This window comes from Phacochoerus africanus, chromosome 14, assembly GCF_016906955.1.
Source record: "Phacochoerus africanus isolate WHEZ1 chromosome 14, ROS_Pafr_v1, whole genome shotgun sequence".
In the NCBI taxonomy this organism is placed as follows: domain Eukaryota; kingdom Metazoa; phylum Chordata; class Mammalia; order Artiodactyla; family Suidae; genus Phacochoerus; species Phacochoerus africanus.
The window spans coordinates 60727264-60751295 of NC_062557.1; the positions used below are offsets into that span (position 1 = coordinate 60727264).

Here is a 24032-nt window from a genome sequence, read left to right on the forward strand (position 1 = left end):
GCCCCAGAGGCACCCCAGTCGGGAAGAATTGCAGCCTCAGCCCTGGGCTCCATCGTGTGTCCCCAGCGATGCCACCCTGGCCTGCATGCATGCTAGACGCCCCAAGAGAAGGCTTCTGAGGGCACAGCTAAGAGCAGCAGCAGGTGGAACGTGGCAACCTCTTCCTGGTGACCAGCAAGGGGGACCCAGTGCCAGGAGACGACGGTGGCCTCAGAGGGGCCTGTACCTGGGAGAAGGTGTGGCCTGGCCAGCAGGGGGGGAACAGGTGTGGGCCATCCCAACATCACCTGCGCCTCCCCCTCAGAGCCTGGCTCCCCCTGCTGCCAGTTAGGTGACAAGGACACGGGAATGCAGAGCTCCTGGCGGGGCAGGGTGGGGGGCGGCTGCCCCACCCGCCTCCCTCACACCTGCAGGCTCCCCACCTGCTGAGCTCTGGGCTCCTCATCAGTAAAAGCGGGGCCACCGGGCCGATTGCTGTGGGGGTGGGGAGCAACCCCACCCTTCCACAAGGAGTCCTGGAGCCAAAGTGGGTCACACCTTTTATTGAAATGTATGTCATGCAATCCGTCTGGAGACCGGCCGTGGCCCAGACGCCACCTGGAGCACGTCCTGAGTAGGAAAGGCACATGAGTTACCGCCCCTCCGAACAGGGCGAGAGAGAGGCCCACAGAGCCAGGCGTGGCAGGAGGGCCGTCCGCTGGGAGGGGCCTGGCGGGTCTCCCTGCCAGTGGCCACATGACCTGCCTCCTGAGCAAGGGTTCCCAAAAAGACATATCCCGGGACAGGCAGGGGGAGGCTGGGACCTCAGACAGTCAGGGTAGCACCGGGGACCGGCCAGCCGCAGTGGGATCGGGCGTGCTGGTGGGGTGGGCTGGGGGCTCCAGGGCCCGGGTCTGCGGCAGACCCTGGCCCGGCCTGGGAGAGGAGGCCGAGGGCTGTGGCGGAGCCGCCACTTTAACGCACCTGCAGCCACTGGGGACAAGCGGGCCCCGGGCCAAGGGCTGCAGGGGCCCTCGAGACGCCGCACACCCCTCGTTCCAGTACTGGGTTTGTGCATGTGCGGCCAGGTGTAGAGAGTCACTTGCTGTCAGAACACAGGTGCAGGCTGGGACACGGCGGGGTCCCCCTGGTACCACCTGGCCCTCTGCTCCTCAGTGTACTGCTTGCCCTGGGGTGCCCTGTACCACCACAGCAGGACTCCCTCCATGGGTTACTGCCTCCTGGCTTGGGTCACCTTGTCCCCAAGGCTGCAGAGGGACGAGCACCAGCTCGCTGAGCTAATGGAGACAAGTTTTCATGACAGTCTGTGCTTGAACTTGGGGGTGGGGGTGGACCTGTACCAGGAAGGGGACGCCCCCCAGCCGAGCCCACCTCCTGCCAAAGGGCTCCCCCAAGAGCCCTCTACAGTGGGATGGGGGGGGGCGGGGGGCTGGGAGGGGAGGAGGGGAGGACCGTGCCTCTGGGGCCGCCAGCCCTTCAGGCAGGGCAGACAGATGCTGCTGCCGCGTGGTGAGAACATGTCTGTGCGGGTGTCAGGGGCGCGGTGAGGGCCTGGGTGGAGCAGACCAGTGGGGGGCAAAGTCACGCATCAGGTGTGGCGGAGTCGCAGGGACGAGCAGCCCAGACAGCCAGAGGCCTGGAGGGGCCTCATCACGTTCACTCGTGTCTCAGCCCACAGGGGACCAGGCATGGATTCCGCCCTTGTGGGGACCAGGGACCAGGAGGTCAGTACCCTGAGCCCTAACCAACCCCCCCAAGGAAGCCCCCACAGAACAAAGGGCCATTCCCAGGAGGCTGCTGTAGCGGGGGGGCCGGGACTCCTGACAGGCCACGAGCTCGCAGCAAAGCAAAGGAAACCCCTCTGCACATCTGTGTCTGCCTCGGAGCGAGGCTGGTTCCCGGGGGGGCAGCTTCCTCCCGCCCGCTCTGGCTGCCAAGGGTCCTCTCTCAGAAAGCTCACCCCCAGGACGGCCGGGAGGCCAGTGAGGGGGTGGGGACGCCTGCGATGCCCAGGCTGGAAAGGGGGGCGGCCGCAGGTGGGGCCTGGTTCCTGCGGAGCTGACAAAAGGGGGTGTGAGGAGTTAGGACACCTCCTAGCTCAGCCTCCCCGCCAGAGCACAGCTCTGCACTTTGTGTCCTGCGTGTGTGTGCGCGTGTCCAGCCGTTCCCGGCCTCTCTCCACAGGGAGGGCTGTCCCCGGCTTCCCGCACCAGGCACAGTTGGAGAAGGGGCAGCACGGGGGTGGCCACACCTGGCATGATGCCCCCAGAAGTTGGCACATAAGGTTCCTTGTTGCTCCCTTGGTCAGGGGCATCCTCCTTGTCTGCACAAACGACCCTGACCGGGCATGTCGGCAGGACCCCAAATCAGCCGCCGTGCCCATCCATCCCAGAGTGGGGAACAGACCGGCCCGAGAGACGACCCCGTCTGCGTCCCAGTCCCGCCCGCAGGCCCTGGCTGGCCAGGGGGCCTTCTGAGGAGCAGGCCAGTGCCTGCAGGGCAGGAGCGACTGGGACCTCCCTTCCACCACGGCGGCTGGACCCCTGCCCGTCCTCAGCCAGCCGCCTCCGGGGGCCACAGAGCGTCCTTACAAAAATAACTCTGAGTCTGTCCCCCGCGGGGACCAGGATTCCTGAGAGCACGGGGAGGCCGGGAGGGGGCTGGCGGGAAGGTCTGGCGGGTGGGCTCCCGCCTGCGGGCCGGGGCTACGGCTGCAGGCGCTCCAGGTACTGCGGCAGGGGGTTCTCCTTGACGTACTTCTGGATGTACCAGCACGTGAGATGGGCCTTCAGGTCCTCCTCCACCACGAAGTCCAGAGCGGCCTGGCAGCCAGGCAGAGAGAAGAGCCGTCAGAGCCCCGGGGGCCCGGCCCCGCCCCCCGGCCTGCCCTGCACCTGTTCCCCCGGGGCTGCAAGGGAGCCAGGGCTGCCGTCCCACCCCCGTGACAGTCGGGAAGCGAGGCAGAGAACTCCGGTACATTGCGGGGAAGGAGGGAGAGGGTGGGATCGGCCCTGGGAGAAGGCCCGCCGCCAGGCCTGCCTCCCCACAAGCCGGGTGCCCGCCGAAACGCCCCTCCACTCGTCCGCCACGCGATGCTTCCTCCTGGAAGCATCCCCGTCGGCTGGGTCAGAGCGCCGGGGCGCCCATGGTCCCCAGCAGAGGTCACTCAGTTTTCACAATGGATCCTAAGGCCAGCAGTGGCGGGGGCAGGGGGCACCCACTGGTGCTTAATTAACATTTGCTGAACCAGTGGAGCACAGCCTGGGGGGGGCGGCGGGCCTGAGGAAACAGGACGCTGCCTGGCTGCGCGCAGACTCGGTGCCTGGCTGCCTGGCTGGTCTCTGGCCGTCCGGTCCTCCGGAGGCCTGTCTGTACTCGCTGCCCGCCCCCGCCCCCCGGGCTCCAACCTGAGACCCTTTAGTGACAGGATTCCAGTCTCTTCTCCCACTCTGCAGATAAACGGGGGGCCACAGGTAAGCATCGCCACGTCATGGGCAGACCCCTCCCACCCAGGTAGTAACGGTTGGGGTTCCTCCCCAGCAACACGGATGGCCCCACAAACCAGCTCACAGCCGCTCCTGGGAGATACGCGCCCCTGCAGGCGAGCGGGCAGTGGAGGCGGGAGAGCAGCAGGCAGAGGGGCCTGTGCTTTCGGGGGAACTTGAGGCCACTCTCCGCTCCAGGCTCCACCCCCGTGTTAAGCCCAAACCGTAACAGCTTGGGGCCAGCGGCGCTCTGGGGACGCAGGGGGCACCAGCCGATTCACCAGAGTGTCCACCGAGCACCAACGACCTGCCGGACGCTGGGCCCAGCCAGCCAGCTCCCGACACGCAGCAGGTGTTGGTGGCCCTGGAGGCCTCAGCCCAGGACCAGCCGCCAGCCTGAGAGGTGCTGGGAGTGGGCAACAGCTGCAGCCCGTGGAAAGAGGCCGGGCCGCCGGGGCGGGTCTCCTCCGTGGGGGGAGCAGCTCCCCTCCCACGCCCCTACCTTGGCGAGGTGCTTGGCGATGCCGCGGCCGCGGTAGGCGTCAGGGACCTCCGTGTGCTGCAGGTCCACGATCCGCTTGCCCACGTACTCGTAGAGCAGCACCGCCCGGTCGTGACAGCCTGCGGGTAGGGTGGGCAGGTGAGGCTGGACCCTAGCACGGAGCTGGATCTGCAATAACCCCTCTGTGCCTCGTTTCCTTGTCCACCGAGCATGGGCGCAACACGACACTTCTCAACAGAGTGTCCGGACCGTTAAAACGTCATTTCCATAACATGCTTAGAGCAGCCCCCTCGAACGCACGGGGCCCCAGGAGGGCTTTGCTGCGGTGGCCGGGCCCAGCGTCCCAGGCCCCCAGCCCCCGCATCCCCACCCGAGCACCCAAGCCCAGTGCTGTGTGTAGAGCAGGGCTCAGCAAGTCCCCAGCCGAGCCAGAGCCTGAAGGGACAAGCGAGCAGGCCGAGAGACCCCAGGGAAGGCCAGAGGGAGTGGCAGCCGCGTCCACACGAAAGCAACACAAGGCGCGGGGGGCGGGGCCGGCCAGCCTTCCCACCGTCTCGGGCCTGGGCCTCGCCAGCCCGGCCGGCTGCTCCAGCTCCTCCAAGCTTAGTGTCCAGCTCCCCACCGCCTGTGCACATCCGACCACGCGCACCCCTTCACCCATCCAGCCTCTGCCTGCCCATCTACCTGCCCAGCCTCCACCTGTTCTGCCCAGCAGATGCTCGCTGAGCCCCAGGCACTGTCTGTGGTGACAAACAAGGCAGGGCACGGGCCTGCCCTCATGGGACCAGTCAGAGGGCCAGGCAAGAAAAGCGAGGTACCGTGTGGCAGAGCACGGGTGTGTGTGCATGTGCGCATGCCAGGCGGAGAGGTGTGGGGGGGTGATGCCTGGGGGAACAGCCAGCGCAGAGGCTCTGAGGCAGGAGTGGGCGAGGGGAGGGCGGAGGAGGGGGGCTGGGAGGAGATGGGGGCGGCTCTTCGGGGGAGAGGGGCTGAGAGAGGGGAGAGGGGGGTCCTTGGCAGAGGCGGGACGGATGTAACTTCATGCTGTGAGGAGAACATGCTGGGGGCGGGAGCAGGCGGACCAGCGGCCGCGCTGGCCCAGGTAAGGACCCAGGGGCACTGCCGAGTGAGAAGAGCTCAGAGGCGGGTGATGTTCTGAAGGGGTAGCTGGCAGGACGGGCTGATGGCTCCGACGTGGTGCCGCGGGAGCTGATGAGGATGGCTCCGCGGGTTATCCCCTCAGGGAGGCGCGAGCGAATGAGGGGGAAAAACCAAGCTGGGTGGGGAGACGGCCATTTAGCCAAGGGAGTCGGGGAGACCCTCCCTGGGGAGAACTCCTGAGCTTAAGGAAGAGCAGGGGAGGGGTGGGCAGAGGGCACGGCCAGTGCAAAGGCCCTGAGGTCAACACACAATCCACTGGCCCTGAAAGAAAACACCCCATTAAGGCCAAGCATCTTTCTCTGACTTTCACGCTGTGTCTTTTCGCTCCTTCGTGCGCCCCAAGAGGACTGACAGGTGAGAGGTACCGAGGAGCGGTCCTGGGTGTCACAGGGGGTCAGACCCTGTTCCAGGGTCCAGCCTTCTGGCTTGCCCCAAAGCTCAGGAGTGAGGCTCCAATGCAAGGCCCCACTTCCAGATGGAGAACTGAGATCGGGGGAGCCAAGTCCACCATGAGGCTGGACCCCCGCTGCCTCTGCCCAGGCATCTCCCACTGCCTGGAAGGCCCTTCCCCTTCTCAGGCCCAACTGACGGGCCCCCAGCACCCCTCCTCGTGGCTGGACCTCTGCGCTGCCAGACGTGCCCGCCACCCTGACCAGGCCCACCCGTGGCTCCACTGCCGCCTGCCTGCCTGCCCAGGACCGGAGAGCAGAGATGGGGCCTGACCCAGGCACCGGGCACTGAGAAGCCGCCTGCCCGCTCTGGCCACTTTATTACCCAGAACCCTTCAGGGCCCTGCATTGGGTCGGGCAGGCTTTCCAGCGAAGAAAACGAAGGACGCTCTCTCGCTCCCTCGAGGAGGGAGACTGACAGGTCACAGCATTTTAAACAACACAGGATTCAAAGGTAATAAACTGGCAAACACAAGAGCAGGGAAGGGGGTGGGGAAGCAGGATGTCCAGGGAGGGGCAAGAGCCAAAGGGGTGTGGGGTTGGGGGGCGTCCAGGGGAGCCGCACGTGCAAAGGCCCCCGCACGTGCAAAGGCCCTGAGGCAGCGAGGCTGCGGCAGGGCGGGGCGGCAGGCAGGAGAGCGCAGACCTCAGCTCTGCACTCTGGCCGCCTGCAGAGAGGGGTGGGGGCCTAGAGCCCTTGTCCGCAGCCTGCTCCCTCTCCTCGGGGCCATGGCACCATTGCTGCTTCAGGATTCCTGGAACGGCTACTGGGCCACAGACCCCAGGCGGCCTGGGGGATTCTCGGCTTCGCCCACCCCGCCAGCTCCTGGTGGTCACATGCGTGGGGTGCCCACCCCGTCCCCACGCCCAACCCAAGGCAGACACCCAAGACATCTCTGCACCACAAACACCTGCCATCCGCTCTGCCAGACGCACCACGGGAGCTGGAGGCCGGCTGGTGGCTACTGTAGCCCGGCCCCTCCCCAGGCCTGGCCCTGTGCCCTCGGGGGACCAGGACCAGGACAGCTGCAGCCCAGCCCTGTCCACACACTAATCCTCCCAAGAACCTCAGGAACGGGGAGGCTCCTTCCAGCCCAGTCCATGGACGGGGAAGCTGAGGCTGAGAGAGGGCCATGCGGCCCAGCGTGTGGGGAGCTGGCTGGGGACGCGCGGGGCTCCTTAGGGGCCACTGGCTGAAAGCAGAACAGGAGGGCATTGGGGGCTGGGTATCAGCAGGTCAGCCCTCGTGCCGGGCGCCCCGCCGTCCTGTCAGCAGCATCTGGGCCCAGGGACGCCACTCTCGGCACCAGGGCAGAGCCCAGGCATGGCCTGGCTGGACCCCAGGCCCCTCTCTGGGCGGGGTCAGTACTTGCCGCTTTGGGGCCACAGGGGCAAAAGGCAGGCCAGTCCACTCTCCGCCAGGTGACCTCAGACCCCGCCTGTCCTAGGACAACTGTGCTTCCCTCCTGGGCCTGAGAATCGCATCAGATCACGGGCTGTGGCTGATGCCGAGAGGAGGGCGGCGACCTGGCTGATGAGGGGCTTCTTTCTGGTCACCTCCCTTGTGCCCCTCGCTGGCCCCAGCCCAGGATCAGAGGCCCCAGGAAGTGACCAGAAGTGGTCACTGAGAGGGGGGTCTTCCCTGGCCAGCGGGGGACAGCAGCGGGGGGTCCGGGTGGGAGATGAGGGGGCTGCACAGAGGTTGCTCCTGATGCCGTATCTGCTCTGCGGGCACCAGCCTGAGAGTAAGGCTGGCAGGTCAGAACGCCTGCTGAACAGGTGAGGGGACCCAGACAGGGGCCACGCCGGAACCCGGGTCTCCTGTGCCCTCTGGGAGCTGAGGCAGCCAAACGAGGGCACATGTGTGGGGGCAGGAGGCCCCCCCGCTGGCTTTGCTGGGCCTCCCCATCTGAGAGCCAGGTTTGGGGATGAGCCGCAGGCTGGTGGCTCAGAGCTGGGAAGCCTGAGAGGCAGACACGGGGGCTGCTTAGGAAAGCCCACCCACAGGCCCGGCTGGTCGGCTCCCCACACCAGGCACCCCTGCCGTCCCTGCCCAGGGACCTGCTCCAGTGCAGCCCAGGACGCTAAGGGCACGGGGTTCCCTGGGGGCTCATGCAGGGGTCTCCTGCCGCAGAACTGGGATCTGAGCACAGGAGGCCTGCAGACACTTTCAGGGCACAGGGGCGCTGGGGAAGACGTAGGAGACTCTGGGTTCTAGGACCCCCCAAAGGGCCCCTCTCCTCAGGGCAGGTGGGACACTCAGCCCTGGCTGAGACGGGGAAGGGAAGGCCTAGGAGGTGAGGGGCTGGCTCTGGCTCAGCGGCTTGGCTTCCCACCCGTGGAGTGGAGACACACAGGCCGGCGTTTCAGACCCTGGGTCTGGGGCCAGGCAGCCTGAGCACCAGCGCTCTGTCACCCTGCTCGCCAGCCAGACGTGCCCACACTTCCTGAGCACGGCCCAGGAGCCACAGGCCCAGGCTGGGGCGGCGGCTGCCTCCCTGCTGGGGTCCTGCCCAGGATGTGCCACCCTCCCCCCGCTCAGCAGCTTCCCAGGCGCCCACCTCGCCTGGGGTCTAAGCCAAGGCCTCACGATGCCTTCCAGGCCCCGCACCACCGTCCCCAAGACCTCTTGGTGTCGTCTCTCCTTTCCTTGCCTCCACTCCCAGTGGGCACCAGCCACCCAGGGCTTCGACTCGCTGCCCCTTCCTGCCCGGGACGGCGGCGCCCTCAGACTGGCTTCTGAACGGCAGCCCGCCCTGCCACGCCAGCCCTGGCCCGAGGGCGCCAGGACACTCTACACTCTATTTCTGGTCCACTGCCCCTCGAGACGGCCAGTCCCACGAGCTGCTGGCACCGAGAACCACCTCTGGCCCTGGGTAGGCACACAACAGGCCCTTGTGGAAGGAGTCCTAGTTCTTCCACCTCTAAGCTGAACAACCAGGACCGTCCGTCACGTTCCCTGCCTCAGTCTCCTCCTCTGCAAAGTGGGCAGAGCCCGTCCCCGACCCCACCCAGCAACGCCTGGGGCCTGCCTGGAACCCGAGGCCTTAACGCACACAGCTGCTCAAACCTCTTCACGCCCCAGAACCAGAGCCAGCTTGAGGCTCATCAGCCTTCCTCTGCCCGGGGATGGCGGGGCCGAGGCCTCCACCCGGAGCCCCAGGATGGCTCTGCCTCAGCTGGGCACTGAGAGCTGGCCTCCAGGGCCTGCCTGACCCAGGGCAGCCTGCTCCCCTTCTCCGCTGAGGTGGGGGCAGGGGAGGGGAGGCTCAGACGACCCGTCTCCTGCCCTCTGCCCCCCACAGACACACCCAGACCAGGTTGCACCGGGCTGCACCGCCCCACCTTGCAGGCTGGAGAGGAGCTGCTCCTGGGCTTGGCTGGGGAGCCCAGTCCACTTTATCGTTAGCCAGCTGGGCAGCAGGCTCTGGAAGGGGGCGAGTTTAGAAAGATGGCTGGGCACGTCCAGCTCTGACCACAGCCAGTTCTGGAGGGGCTTCCTCCGGCTGTACTCACGTGGAAAACAAAGAAGGAAAACCCCAAACATTCCCTTCTTCTTCTGTCTCGGGGGGTGTGCAAGGCCCGCTGAGCCCCCTGAGGGAATCACAGGCCCCTCTGGAGCCTCAGAAAAGAGGATCTGCACAAGGGTAGCCAGGGCCCTGAGTGTCATGACCAGCTGGGCCACCGTCAGCGCCAGGGGTGGAAGGACTTGCCGGCCCGTGGCCTGGCACTGGTGACACCGGGCAAGTCACTCCTTCCCTGTTGCCCCAGCCCGGGTTTACTCTGAATGTGGGCAGGGGGCGCCAACATCACACGGATGTTCTAACAGAGGTGTGCGGGGCCTGGCTCAGGGCACAGCTCAGCCCAAACAGGGGTCTGAGCAGCGGCTCTGCTCCAGGGCCCAGACCCCGTCCACAGGCAGGTGGGAAGAGCCCAGGTTCAGGAGTCAGACCAGCGGGGCCCCTGTCCCTGCTCTGCCTCAGTCCACAGGCTGACACCAGGAAGCCTCTCCCTTCTTTTCTCAGAAATGGGTACAGCGGCCTGTAAGAGCCCTTTCAGCTTGAACACTGCCACGCACAGGGGGCCTGGCTTGGAGGGAAAAAAAGTCGTTAAAGCAGACGGGGGTTCAGTCCTCCATTTTATCATTCTACTTTCCATCCCCAAACCTCTTGGGCAGAGGGCCTGTGAGCTAGTAGGGGATGGAAGCGTTCTTTACAGGAAACGGAGATTTTTGCTTTCTGGTTTAAAAAACAATGACCAGCCTGTGTTTACCTGCACTTACTCTGTGCCGCCAGGCACTGTTCTGAGCCTTCCTCCTACTGTGGCATCTCATCCTTAAAATCAGCCAGTAGTTGTGCCCTGGTGTTATTCCCACTGTAGACATGGAGACGCTGGGGCGCACAGAGATGAGGCAACTTGGCCAAAGTCTCAGAGCCGCTGGGGTCTGATGGCGACATCGCCCCCCCTGCCTCCCTCCAGGGCAGAAGCCCCGCTGTCCGCCTCGGGTGCGCCCAGCGGATTCTTTCAACCCCCTCGGTGCAGAAAAGCTAAGGTTCCCAGGGGCAGCCAGCAGCCACTTAACACCGGGGAAGGGGAAGGTCGCGGCCCACCCGCTCCCCGGGACCCAGGCAGCAGCCCGGAAAAGAGCCGGGCGGAGCAGGTGCGGGGTTCCCGGCGCCTGCCTCCGCCTCCCCAGAGCCCTGCCCGCCCCGGTTGCCCCGCGTGGGCGCGCCTCTCCCGGTAGCCCGCCCCCGCCAAGCCCAGGAGTGCGTCCCCGGCTTCGCAGCGCGCGCCGCGGTCGCGCGCGCAGACAAAAGGCGGGGCGGCGGGCCCCGCGTTACCGTTGAGCCTGACGGTGAACTGGCGGCGACGACGGTCGTGCTCCACGCGGATGGGGCAGCCCTGCTCCGGCGCGCCCGGCGGCACGGCGGCGGGCGACTGCGCCATGGGCGCTCGGACCCGGGCCGGGGGCGCGCGGCGGGCCGGGGAGCGCAGCGGGGCCGGGGGCCGGCTCTGCAGGAGGCGCGCGCGGACCCGCACCGGGAGGCCGACCGCAGGCGGCGGCTCAGAAACTGACACTCGGCGGCGGCGGCGGCGGCGGCGGCGGCAGCAACAAAAAGGGGGGAGCAGGAAATCAGCTGTGCGGTCACGTGCGGCGCGCGGCCAGTGGGCGCGCGGCCGCTCTGTTTTGATACATTCCGTTCGGCTCTTAAAGGCGCCGCGCGGCTCCCAGCCCCGCGCTCGGGCCCTTGGGCCTCTGGCGTCCGGGCCGCTTGAGACGGGGCCGCCGCCCCGCCACCCCCCAGCCCCGCGGCCGCTTCTCAAAAAGGTGTGAAGACCGACCGGGCGGTTCCAGCCGATCCCCTCGCAGCCACCGCTTATTAAGCGCTTGCTGTGTGCCTGGGCGCAGCCAAGCCCCGGAAGCTGCAGGAAGCGCTCCTTAGAGACTCGCCGAGAGCCTGGGAAGTAGGTGCGCCTGACTGCCTTTCACCGTGAGGACAGTAGCCCGGGGCAGTGAGAGACCCGCGAGGGTCACACCACGCTGCGTCGGGATTACTCCCCGGAACTATCGCTCGGGGTCCGGTGAAATGTCACCTCTCCGCCAGGGACGGAGCGAGGGAAGCGCCTTGAGCTCCCCGGATCCACTCGCAGAGGGGGAAATTGAGTCCCGAGAGCGCGAGGTTCTTGCGTGAGGTGGGAGCCCAGGATTCTTTTCTGAAAGGAGTTTTGGCCCCCTCTCCACTTGTCACCAAAAGCTGCCCCCGGAGTCGCATGACTCCAGGTGACTTTTTACTAGTCTGTTAATGCAGGTGCAAGCGTGACGTCACTGCCTGGTGACCACCGGACCACTGCCTACCTCCAGATAAGTAAGGCTGCGTTCTCCTTTCCCGTCAGTACCCCACCCCTTGAGCTAACCACTCTCCTTCTCTAATTTGCTGTTCCTGGAGCCTCGTGTGAAAAGCAGATAGAGGAGCTCCCTGGTGGCACAGGGGCTTGAGGATCGAGCGTTGTCACTGCAGCGGCTCAAGGTGCTGCTGTGGAGCTTCAGTCCCTGACTTGGGAACTTCTGTGTGCAGTGGGCGCCGCAGATAAATAAGTAAATACGTGCTCCAGCAGATGCAGCGTGTGCTTGCAGGGTCCAGTTTCTTTTGTTGAACGTCTTCTCTGTGAGATTAACTCACGCTGTTGGGAGACGTCGTTGGGAGTAGCTTTTCCATCACAGAATCGTATTCCATTGTGTGCATATACCACGATTTATTTACGTTTTGGGCAGAACCCGGGGCATGTGGAAGTTCCTGGGCCAGGGCTCAAACCCATGCCACAGCAGTGGCAATGCTGCATCCTTAACCTGCTTAGCAGCTTGGAAACGTCCTCCATAGTTTGTTTATCCGGCCGCTGTTGATGGGCATTTGGGTAGTTTCTGGATTTTGACTCTTAGGAGGAAAACTGTGGTCGACATTCGTGAACATGCGTCTGCGAGGCTGCCTTGTACCAGGCCGGGCAGCTGGCCACCAGGAACGGTGGCCGCATCTTTTGGTAGGTACATATCTTGAGTTTTATGAGGCGTTGCCAGACCTTTCTCCGAAGAGCTTGGTCCGTTTTCCACTCCGGCCAACAGTTTTGAGAGTTGTTCTTGGGGTCATCAGTGTTTTTGATTTTAGCTCCCCTGACGGTTATGAGGTGGTCGCGCTCTGGCTTTCACTTGCCTTTGCCTGAAGGCTGATGGCATTGAACCTTGTGTGTCCCCTCCTTGACTGTTTCGTTATCCAGTTTTGCGAAGTGCCTGTGTAAGTATTTTTTATTGCCGTTCTTCTTATTGTTTGGTTTTGAGTCCTTCATTTGGACATATTTCTGGAGAATATACTAGCCTAGCAGATTTTTTTTTTAAGAAACCAGTGTGTTTGGGAGTTCCCGTCGTGGCGCAGGGGTTAATGAATCCGACTAGGAACCAGGATGTTGCAGGTTCGATCCCTGGCCTTGCTCGGTGGGTTAAGGATCCGGCGCTGCCGTGAGCTGGGGTGTGGGTCGCAGACACGGCTCAGATCCCACGTGGCTGTGGCTGTGGCTGCGGTGTAGGCCGGCGGCTACAGCTCCGATTCCACTCCTAGCCTGGGAAACTCCATATGCCGTGGGAGCCGCCCTAGAAATGGCGAATAAATAAATTAAAACAAACAAACAAACAAACAAAAACCAGGTGTGTTTGGAAACCAAACAAGACCGAGGAGGGAGCCATCATACACAGGAGACAGGGCGGGCTCCTGGGCTCAGGAGGGGTCTTGCGGAGCTGAGTCAGGGCTGGCTGCAACCTTGAGCAAGATGTCACCTGGCGTGTGTGTCTCAGGTGACTTCTGTCTTTCCAAGGAACCTAAGTGGTGTGGGGAGCCAGAACAAGTTTCTGGAAATTCTCTTAACTGGCCGTGCTCTTTCCCACACTGGCCTCTGCAACGTGCCATTGCTGAAACACCCCCTCCCCTGAAAAGCCCTCGTGGAAGCTCCCAGCCAGCCTGGGTCCAGGGGAGACACCTGGAAGGGCCAAGTGCAGGCCAGGTCAGCATAAGAGCCCAGGATCCTCCCTGGTGAGGACTCCCCTCTTGCACTCCCACTTTTAAATGTCTGTTAGCTGGAGTTCCCGTCGTGGCGCAGTGGTTAACGAATCCGACTAGGAGCCATGAGGTTGTGGGTTCGATCCCTGGCCTCGCTCAGTGGGTTACGGATCTGGCGTTGCTGTGGCTGTGGCCTAGGCCGGTGGCTAAAGCTCCAATTAGACCCCTAGCCTGGGGACCTCCATGTGCCACGGGAGCAGCCCAAGAAAAGGCAAAAAGACTAAATAAATAAATAAATAAATGTCTGTTAGCTTGTGGGGTCTTTAACCCTTGCAGAAATCCCTTGTGGAACCAGGCAGGGGATCAGTCAAAGAATAAAGGAAACAATCAGTCTCCACAGCGTGGAAAGGACCTGCTCCATCCTTGGGCCCCAAAGCGCCCTGGTCCCAGAGGTGACCCCCAAGGCAGACAGCAAAGCTGTCTGGGGGATGGGCCCTGAGAGCCTGGTGGGGCCACAGGGAGACTGGGCCACGTGTCCATCGAGTATCATTTATTCAGCCGTTAATTCACTTAGCAATTATTTAGTAAGCACCTACTGTATGCCACTCACTATTTTAGGGGGCACGCAGTGAACAAACAGACCAAACTCCTTGCCCTTCGGGAGAAGCTATTCTAGGAAGGGCGAGACACTCGAGCAGGAGGTGAGTGAATGCGGGCGCTCAGGGAGGTCGGGGCCCAGAGATGCAGAGGGAGGGGTCCGTGCTTTAGGAGTCTCAGACCTCAGCTGACAGAGGGCAGCTCTTTTACTGAAAGACTTGAAGGAGGAGGTGAGGGAGTGAGTCAGCGGATGTCAGGAGCGCAGGCCGGAGCAAACGGCCAGTGCAAAGGCCCTGGGGTGGGTTTAGAGACCTGAGGTCACATGGGGTCTTCAGCTTTTATGCTGAGCAGGAGGGGCCGTGGGAGGGTTTGAGGAGATCAGGGATCTTAGGTTTTCTTCTTTGTTTTTTGAGATGAGAAATTTTCAAGTGTGTATGTAAGGAGAATTCTAAAATGAAGGCCAGCTTATCCTTCATGGCTGAGGTTTTCATTTCGTTTCTGTGCTTTTTTCCTTTTATTTTAAGAAATCCAGGCTCGGCTCAGTGGCCGCAAGTGCCCCACCCGACACCCCAGGGGAGGGGGACTGAGGCTGGGGGAGGGGAAGCGGCTCCCAGGGAGGGCCGGCGACAGCCTGGCTTCTCATAGCCCCAAGCCCTGCAGCCCTGGTTTCCTGTCTGTGAAAGGAGATAAGGGGTCTGGGTCTGGATTGAGTGTCTGAGCCGCCCTGGGCCTCCCTGTGTGGAAGGCGTGTGGGTGGCGGGTGGGGCGCCTGTGCTGTCACCAGCCCACGTCCAGCCCAGGGAGCCCCACCCCTCCCCCGTCTGCACCCCGGCGGGGGTGGGGGGAGGGCAACCTCTGTTTTCCTTCTAAGGCCTCAACTGTGCCCACTGAAGTTGTCAGAAGAATGTCAAGGAGGGGAGCCCCTCATACCCCGCCTCAGAGGTGACACCACTCGATGCCAGGCCCGCCCGCGCTCTGTCCTTCCTGCCCTCACTCTCGCTGGGCAGTGTTTATCGAGCACCTGCTCTGTTCTAGAAGAAGGCATCGAAACTCTTCACATGAGCTCTTTCCACACAGGAAGTGTTTTTCCCATCAAAAGTGAGGTCACATTGGGAGTTCCCCAGTGGTCGAATGGTCAGGATTCTGTGCTTTCACCACTGCGGCCTGGGGTCCATCCCCCGTCTGGGAAATGAGCTGCCACGTCAAACCAAAGAAGAAAAGAAGTGTAATCATATTCACTGTTTTGTAGGCTTCTTTTTCTTCTTCTTTTTTTTTGTCTTTTTAGGGCCTCACCTGTGGCATATGGAGGGTCCCAGGCTAGGGGTCGAATCAGAGCTGTAGCCGCCGGCCTCCACCACAGCCACAGCCACGCCAGATCCGAGCCGCATCTGGGACCTGTACCACAGCTCACGGTGGCGTCGGATCCTTAGCCCACTGAGCGAGGACAGAGGTTTGATTCGTTTCTGCTGCGCCACACGGGGACTCCTCTTCCCCTTTTTTAAGCCCAGAGCTAATCCTCTGACTCAGCAGTGAGCACTGAGCCCTGTTGATGCCAGCACGTGCCAGGCCCACCCTCTGCCCGGTCTGGGTTCATCCACTGAGTGGACACCAAGACGTCATTAGCAGATGGCAAGACCCTGGCTGCCCTTCCCTGTGACGTGGTCCTTCACTGTCCGCATAGGAGTCAGTTCTAAATGCAGCCTCTGAGAGTTCCCGCCCTGGCACAGCGGAAACGAATCCGACTAGGAACCACGAGGTTGCAAGTTCGATCCCTGGCCTCGCTCAGTGGGTTACGGATCTGGCGTTGCTGTGGCTGTGGCGTAGGCTGGCGGCTATAGCTCCGATGAGACCCCTTAGCCTGGGAACCTCCATATACCACAGGTTCGGCCCTAAAAAGCAAAAAAAAAAAAAAAAAAAAAAGAAGAAGAAGAAGAAGAAGAAGATGGGGCAGCAGAGGCCCAGACAGTGTTCTCTTTGGCTGCTGACTTCGCTTCCTTACAGCGAGCCGGTGTCGGGCTGGTGGCGCCAAGGCCCAGGCAGCACCTTCTGAGCCCTGGTCCCTCTTGTTCCCTGACCAGAGCTCCAGGTCCTGGAGGTGGAAACTGAGGCCCAGAGAGAAGTGAATCCACTGTGTTCTGGGAGCTCCCTTGTGGCCCAGTTGTTAGGACTCAGCTCTTTCACTGCTGAGCCTTGGTTCAGTCCCTGGTCTGGCAGCCGAAACGCCCACATCAAGCCGCTGCACACTGTGGCAAAAAAAAAAAAAAAAAAAAAGAATTGACTGAGTTCTTTCCAGATTGTAGTTACAGTGAATGAGGTGCTGTTAATACTTGTTTGGAGGAGTTTCCTTCGTGGCTTAGCCGTTAACAAACCCAACTAGGAACCATGAGGATTCAGAGTCCACCCCTGGGTTAAGGATCCAGCGTTGTCATGAGCTGCAGTGTAGGTCCCAGATGCAGCTCAGATCCCGTGTGGCTGTGGCTGTGGCACAGGCAAGTGGCTACACCTCCGATTCGACCCCTAGCCTGGGAACCTCCATATGCCGTGGATGCGGCCCTAAAAAGACAAAAAACATATCAAAACTTGCATTCCGTGTTTTCTGTGTGTACGTGTAGATTTCGTTTCTCTGGGGAGTAAGTAGATCAGCTGAGCTGGAGATTGGTTATATTTCGGTTTTTTGGGACCTGCGAGCCTGTTTGCGTGTTGGTCGGACCACTAAGCATTCCCACTGGCAACCTGCGAGGGCTCCAGCTTCTGCCCATCCTGGCCAGTGTCTGGAGCTGCCAGCCGTTTTCTCTCCGCCGTTCTGACGGGTGTGGGAGACGCTCTCCGATGTCTTGTCTGCATTTCCCTGTGACAGGTGCTGAGAGCATCTTTTCACGGGCTTGTTTGCCACCGGACAGCTTCCTTGGTGAGGTGTCTGTTCAAGTCTCTTACCCATTTTTTTTTTTTTTTGGTCTTTTTGCCATTTCTTGGGCCATTCCTGGGGCATGTGGAGGTTCCCAGGCTAGGGGTCTAATTGGAGCTGTAGCCACCGGCCTACGCCAGAGCCACAGCAACGCGGGATCCAAACCGTGCCTGCAACCTACACCACAGCTCACGGCAACGCGGGATCCTTAACCCACTGAGCAAGGGCAGGGATCGAACCTGCAACCTCCTGGTTCCTAGTCAGATTCATTAACCACTGAGCCACGACGGGAACGCCCCCATTTTTTTTACTAGGTTGTTTGTTTTCTTATGATAGAGTTGTAAGTATTCTTTGTATATTCTGAGTATAAGCCCTTTATCAGAGGCGTGTTTCGCAGACATCTCTCTCAGAGTTGTTTTGAGGATTCCACACTCGGGAAGTGGTAATCTTATCACTATTACTCTGTTTACTGCTGTTATTTATTACTCTCTTTTGTCCTGTGGCTAGAACACGACCTCATGCCTCTCAGCCCGGAACTCCCCACCGCACCTGCCAGGAGGGGCCTCGTGGCCCAAACCCCACCCCTTGGGTCATCTTTGCTGAAACTTTGCTGTGCTGTTTGTTGTTTACATGTTTACTTATCAGAGCCAACCAGCGAGCCCAGAGGAGGCCTCGCCCTCTGGCCCCGCCCCGCCAGGCCCCGCCCCTGCCCCCGCCCCGCTCCGCCCCGGGACACAGCCACCGCCCTCTGTCTCCCGGCCCACACGGGTGTGCAGCCGGGCCTGCAGGGACACGTCCCCTCCTTCAGCCTCATCACAGCCCCCAGGGCCCGAGCAGAGGCCCAAAGGAGGCCTTGTGTGCCGGCTCGTGCACACAAGACCTCCGGGGCATACAGGGATCCCGAGCGCCGGGTGCTGTGTGAATGGTCTTCCTGGCGGGAGTAGCTGTTGTCCCATTCTACAGATGAGGAAACTGAGGCTGAGAGAGACCGAGTGACAATACATTAGTGGCAGAGTAGGATTTGAACCCAGCAACGCTGTCCTTCAGCCTAAGTGATTGGCTGCTGGGCGAAGCTGCATGCAGGGCCTTTGCCCCTTCCGTGGGGCCTGCGGTGCTGGCTGCCTCCGCACTGGCCATCAGGATACCCATCAGAAGGTGGTCACGACACCCCCATGTCACGCGAAACGCCCTGCCTACCTCATCCCTTCAAGCTCCTTTAGACACCTGGCTCTGCAGCCTTATCCAGGGCTGCTCCCTCGCAGAGCGCAGGGCGATGCAGCAAGGTCCGGCTGCGCGGAGCAGCGCACACCCTTTTCCCATCCGGCCCCTCAGGACCCTTTCTCAGCTGCACTCAGTGTGGGAAACAGTGTTTGCACGAAGCCGTTGTCAGCACGCAGACTGGATCTCGAGACACGGGTCTCAAAGAGATGGGCAGGCCTCGTGCTGAGAACACAGGCTGCCCCGCCTGCAGAGGCGCGCAGGGCTGCTCCTGCGGAGGCCTCTGAGCTGGCCCAGGTCCTGCGCCTGCCCCTGCCCGGGCTGCAGCAGTGGGCTGGTCCCACTGCCAAGCCCCCTTGACCTCTGGCTGCACCGCTTGCATCCCACCCCTCACCCTGACTCTTCGAGGCCAATACCATTAAACCCCCACTTCACAGAGGAGGAAGCTGCGGCTCAGAGCAGTTGCGAAACACCTTAGCTGGTCTGCCGAGAAGCCAGGCCCCTGCGGCCCTGCGAGGGGGTGTTCTCCCAGCTGTCCCGAGGCCCCTCGGCTTTTAGTGCCTTTCTTCTGCCCTGGATGAGGCCCGGGCTCCAACCATGCACCAGGTCTGGGCCTGAGGACTCTGACCCAGTGTGATGAGAGGAGCCCAGAGGAGGGAGCCGTGATTCCGTGATTCCGCAGGGAGCAGCCCAGAGGGCTTCCTGGGGGAGGCGGCGCTGGCCCTCAGCCTAGAAAGATGAGGTGCTTGTCAAATCCTTCAGCCCAGCGTGTTCCCCCCCCCAAACTCACTATCTTCTCTTCCCACACCTCCTGCCCCGCCCAGTTTTATCTTGTGACCCGCACCCTCCCTGTAACCCTGGCCTCCTGCTTTGGCCTCTGCCCTCTTCCCACCAGCCACTGCAGCCTCTGGTCTTTCTCAGATCCCGCCCCCACCTTCCGTCGCCACTCCTGTCCCATCTGGACTTGCTCCAGCCTCCTCGCAGGGGGGACCTGCCTAGGAGTCACATCGACACACTGGGAAGTGTGGCAGGTGGCCCTGCGAACGGTCACTGCCCATGATCAATTGCAGAAGGGGTGTAGAGGTTTTAAAAAACAGCTGCAGACTTCCTGCTGTGGTGCAACAGGGTCAGGGGCGTCTTGGGAGCACCGGGATGCAGGTTCAGTCCCCAGCCCAGCACAGTGGGTTAAGGATATGGCATTGCCACAGCTGCGGCTTAGGTCGAAACTGCAGCTGGGATCTGACCCCTGGCCCGGGAACGTCACATGCCATGGGGCAGCAAAAAAAAAGGAGAAAAAAGGCTGTTATTCCTCTCATTGTGGGGCAGAGTCCACCTCTCTGCCCCCCCCCCCTTTTGAGCAGAGGATACTTAGTGACTCAAACCTGTCTCCTCACGGATGCTGGTCAGATTCCTTTCCGCTGTGCCACCCAGGGAACTCCATCTCTGCCCTTTAAAACTGGGCAGACTGTCTCAACGGAATGAGGCAGAAGTGACACCTTCAGAAAGGGCCATGTAACTTCCGCCTGGTTCTCAGGACACTGGCACTGGCCTGCCCACACGCCACCCGGAAACCTGGCCAGAGGGTAGGGGCCTCCTGCCTGCAGCGCCCGCGGGGCCCAGCCCGGGTGATGACCCAAAAGGGAAGGAATTGCAGGGCCTCCAGGTGAATCCAGCTCTACAGCATCGTAAAATAGCTGTGCTATGCCCCGAGTTCAGGGGTTTGCGATGGAGACAAGCAGAGGGCCCTTTGGGACTCCCTGTCTCTGACGTCTTTCATTTCTCGACACAGAGCTGCTGGGACCTGGAGAGGGCTGGAGGCTGTGGGGGCGGAGCTGGCTTGGAACCCCAGGGTCAAATCCTAGAGTCACGGTTTACCCCTCCCCCGTGAAACTAGGGGGATGGATTAGAATCGGTGGACATTGGGCCGTGACCCCCGGCTTCCCCCGAACTGCTACAGTCGTCCAGCCCCTAATACCACTGGAGGCGAGTCTTGAGTCATTAGATGCTGTGGTTCTCAGTTTGGGAAATCCAGGAAGGCTGCATGAAAGAGGCGGGGTTTAGTCATAAAGAACAGCCAGAGTTAAAAATAATGGTTGTTTGGAGTTCCTGTCGTGGCGCAGTGGTTAACGAATCCGACTAGGAACCGTGAGGTTGCGGGTTCGGTCCCTGGCCTTGCTCAGTGGGTGAAGGATCCGGCGTTGCCGTGAGCTGTGGTGTAGGTTGCAGACGCGGCTGGGATCCCGAGTGGCTATGGCCCTGGCGTAGGCCAGCGGCTGCAGCTCTGATTCGACCCCTAGCCTGGGAACCTCCATATGCCACAGGAAGCAGCCCAAGAAAAGGCAAAAAGACAAAAGTTGTTTTTTTACGTTAAAATATTAAATTAAAAAATTATGTTAATTGACTTTATTAACGTATTGAAACACTATATGTTTCATTTATATTAAAGACTCCATAATAGGAGTTCCTGGAGTTCCTGTTGTGGTGCAGCGGAAAGGAATCTGACTAGTAACCACAAAGACGCAGGTTCGATCCCTGGCCTTGCTTACTGGGTTAGGGATCTGGCGTTGCCTTGAGCTGTGGCGTAAGTTGCAGACAGGGCTCGGACCGGCGTTGCTGTGGCTGTGGTGTAGGCCAGCAGCTGCAGCTCCAATTTGATCCCTACCTTGGAACTTCCATGTGCCACAGGTGTGACCCTAAAAAGCAAAAAAAAGAGAGCGTCCCCGCTGTGGTGCAGTGGGATTGGCAGCATCTCCAGACCTGCGTCGTCGGGGCTCCGGAGATGCAGTTTCGGTCCCCCGCCCGCCACAGTGGGTCAAGGATCAGGCATTGCCACAGCTGCGGTGTAGCTCAGGACGGCGGTGCAAGTCTGATCCCTGGCCCCAGCAACTCCATATTCCACAGGGTTAGAAAAAAAGAAAAAAGGAAAAAAAGCCCCCCTCAGATTCTTGCAGAAATGTCTGACAGGAAGAGCACAAGGAAGGGGAACCCATCCCTGTGGTCTCCTGCCCAGACGTTACCTGGCTGACCTGCGGATATTTCCTCTTTCCCACCTCGCACCTCGAGCCAGGTTGCAGCTTCGGGCCCACTTTTCCCAGGGTCCAAGCAGGGCACACCCAACTGGCAAGAGGGGGGTGTTCCCACCACCAGCAGGGGCGGGGGGAGACCAGGCCCTGGCCTTGCGCAGAAGTCCCTGCAGAGGGACAGGCGGAGGTGGGGCTGAGCCCCAGCCGGCAGGAAAACCCCCAGACTCAGGGCCTGGTGGTCCCTGCTCAGGACAAAGGGAGCCGCTCCCCACCCCCACCCTCGCCTTCATGGGGCATCGCGGCCCCCGGCAGCCCTGGGCGGGGTGGGGGGAATTCTTCCTTCCACCCAAGGACGTTTCTGTTTCGGTCCCTCCAAGGTCAAGCCCTCCAACGCCCTTTCCCGTGAACAGGTCTTCAGGGAAGACCTGCCGGGCGGGGTCGGGGGGCAGAACGTTCGAAGGGCGGCAAGGACAGTCCCCAGGTGGGGCTCCGGGACTCGGGGCCGCGGCCGCGCCCTGGGCCCGGGCGGCCGGAAGGGAGACGCGGGTGGAGACAAGGCGGCATTTATAGCATTTCATTTATAGCATTTTCTGCCGCAAAGCGCTGTCGCACCCTCGCGGGGCACCCTCGGTGTGTGTGTGGGGGGGGGCAGCGGCCGCCCGGATTCCCTCCGGGGCGGTCCGGCGCTGGCCCCGCGCCCGCATGACCCGCGCCCCGTCGGGCTCCGGAGAAACCAGGCTGCGGGCAGAAAGTCGGCGCCGGCGCGGCCGCGGGGCCAGCACCGCAGGGGCTGCGGAGGGTGTCTGGGCTGCAGGGCTCTGGAGAGTGACTTGTGCCTTTGTTCGTGAGTCGAGAGCTTGAAAAACCTTCCCTTTGCAGGCCCTGGGCGGCCGACCTCCTGGCCTGAGGCGCCCCCCTCGAGATCGCGCGCTGTTCTCTAGACACGCTGGCCTTGGAATTGTTCCTTAAAGGTGGCCTTTATTTTATTGATTTATGTATTTATTTATTTTGCCTTCTAGGGCCGCACCCTCGGTCGGCATGTGGAGGTTCCCAGGCTAGGGGTCTAATCAGAGGTGTAGCCGCTGGCCTACAGCACAGCTCACAGCAACGCAGGATCCTTAACGCACTGAGCGAGGCCGGGGATCGAACCTCCATCCTCGTGGATCCTAGTCAGGTTTGGTAACTGCTGAGCCGTGAAGGGAACTCCTAAAGGTGACTTTTAATTGTTATGAAAGTGACACGCACATCAGAGTCCAAACGGCACCGAAGGGCCTCTGAGCAGGAGAACAGAAAACCAGCTGCCACCTGCTCACGGACAGACAGGAGCTGAACACCTGCTGGGTTCTGGGCTCCCCTCTCTGCGCTGGGGATGCAGTGGAGGCTCAGACAGAACCCCCACTGCTGATCTAGCGGGACTGCCTCCAACCCCCACAGCCCCCTCACTTCTCAGTCCCATACGTGTGTTGCTATTCCTCCCTTCTCGGTGCCAGACAGCAGCTGCTGGCTTCCTGCTACAGATGAGGGTTCCGTCTCCTACACACTTCGCCCCAGTGCCCACTCTTTCTGTCACACTTTTTGGATCCATCGGCTTTTGGTGTTTTGCTTTGCATGTTACAATTATGGACGTTGGGTTCCCAGCTGAGCTGTGCAGTACTTCGTCATTGCATTTGCTTTTCTTCTTCTTCTTTTTAGGGCCGCACCTGTGGCATATGAAAATTCCCAGACCAGGGGTCGAGCTGGAGCCACAGCTGCCGGCCTGCACCACAGCCACAGCAACCTGGGATCTGAGCCCCACCTGCGACCTACACCACAGCTCATGGCAACACCGGATCCTTAACCCACTGAGCAGGGCTTGAACCTGTGTCCTCATGGAAGCTAGTCAGATTCATTTCCACTGAGCCACGACGGAACTCTGGTTGTTCAGAGTATTGAATAGAGTTCCCTGTCGTGTGCAGCATGTTCCCGCTGACCGTCCATTCCATGAGCAGGGACGTGCAGATGCCTGTGCAAAGGCCCCTCCCCTGTCTGTCCCTTTAGTAACCAGAGATTTGTCTTTGACGTCTGTGAGCCTGTTTCAGTTGTGCAAGTAAGTTCGTTTGTATCATTTTGTAAGATTCCACATATAAGCGATATCGTATGATGTTTGTCTTTCTCTGTCCGACTTACTTCACTCAGCATGACAGCCTCTCGGTCCATCCACGTGGAACAGCTTCCAAGATTTGGGAGAGTCTCGTCTCTCCCATTGACTTTCCTGTTCTCTTTGTTCTTGGGAGTTTGGCTTTGACGTTTCCTTACGTTCCTTTGTTTTAGTGGAGCGTCGGGGGGGGAAGAGAGAAAACACCTCGGTTCCGTTCACGGCTAACGAGACACCCCCTCAGCTTCTCTCTGAGCACCTGCTGTGTGCCGTGGACTGTTTTGTTTCGCATGGCTTTTTTGGTCACCCAGGTTTGAGCTCAGAAGACACCTCCTCCACGAAGCCTCCTTGGCCACCCATCTCATGTAGCCACCCCAGTGCTCTGTGCCATGTTACCCCACTTTACGTTTGTTTTTAGCTCTTTCTATTACTCCTTGAAAATTTTTTCCGTATTTCTTTCGTCAAAATAACAATTCCGTGCCCCAGCAGGCTCGCGCCACGAAGGCAGGGACGCTGCCTGCTTTGCCCCCTCAGCACCTGCTGGGGCATCAGGTAAAACTAGATGCTCAGGAAGTATGGGGTGCATGGACGGAGGGCTGAATCTCAGCCTGGGATGTCCAAGAGGGAACTTCAGCCTCACTTAAGGAAGAAGCTGGCAGCGGTCCGTGTTTCCTGGGAGTGGAAGACGCTGCCAGTGAGAGGGTGAGACCCTCATCGGGGAGAGATGCAAGCCCTGGCCAGGGGATGGCCGAGAGGGGACACACACACTAAGGGGAATGGCTCTGACCCCCTCCGAGGCCGGGCTGAGGCCGGTGATGGGCTCAGGGTCACTCAGCTCCTTCCTGGGGAGGGAGGTCATCAAGGGGTCGGAAAGGGCCCTTTGCAGGCGGGCGCGGGGATGCGCCCTGGTCGTGGCCTCAGCCCAATCCCCAGGCAGTTCTACTTCTCCTCTGATGGTGGGCATGCCACTTGTCCCCGTATTGGCAGTGCTTCTGCCTGAGCCGTGGTGATAAG

General features: G+C 61.3%; 2 protein-coding genes across 2 annotated transcripts in view; one reads left to right on the plus strand and one right to left on the minus strand.

Moving 5' to 3' along the window:
• Positions 1–527: 527 nt before the first annotated feature.
• On the minus strand, positions 528–10715 carry NATD1 (N-acetyltransferase domain containing 1). Its single transcript, XM_047757992.1, has 3 exons — positions 10439–10715; positions 3988–4106; positions 528–2822 (listed from the first exon to the last, which is right to left on the minus strand). The coding sequence occupies exons 1-3, from the start codon at positions 10542–10544 to the stop codon at positions 2706–2708; spliced, it is 342 nt and encodes a 113-aa protein (XP_047613948.1). The 5' UTR covers positions 10545–10715; the 3' UTR covers positions 528–2705.
• Positions 10716–11080: 365 nt separating this feature from the next.
• MAP2K3 (mitogen-activated protein kinase kinase 3) overlaps positions 11081–24032 on the plus strand; it is a 38620-nt gene continuing 25668 nt past the window's right edge. Inside the window, exon 1 of the mRNA XM_047757986.1 lies at positions 11081–11464. The gene's annotated coding sequence lies outside the window, so the exon portion shown is untranslated. The remainder of the gene's footprint in view (positions 11465–24032) is intronic.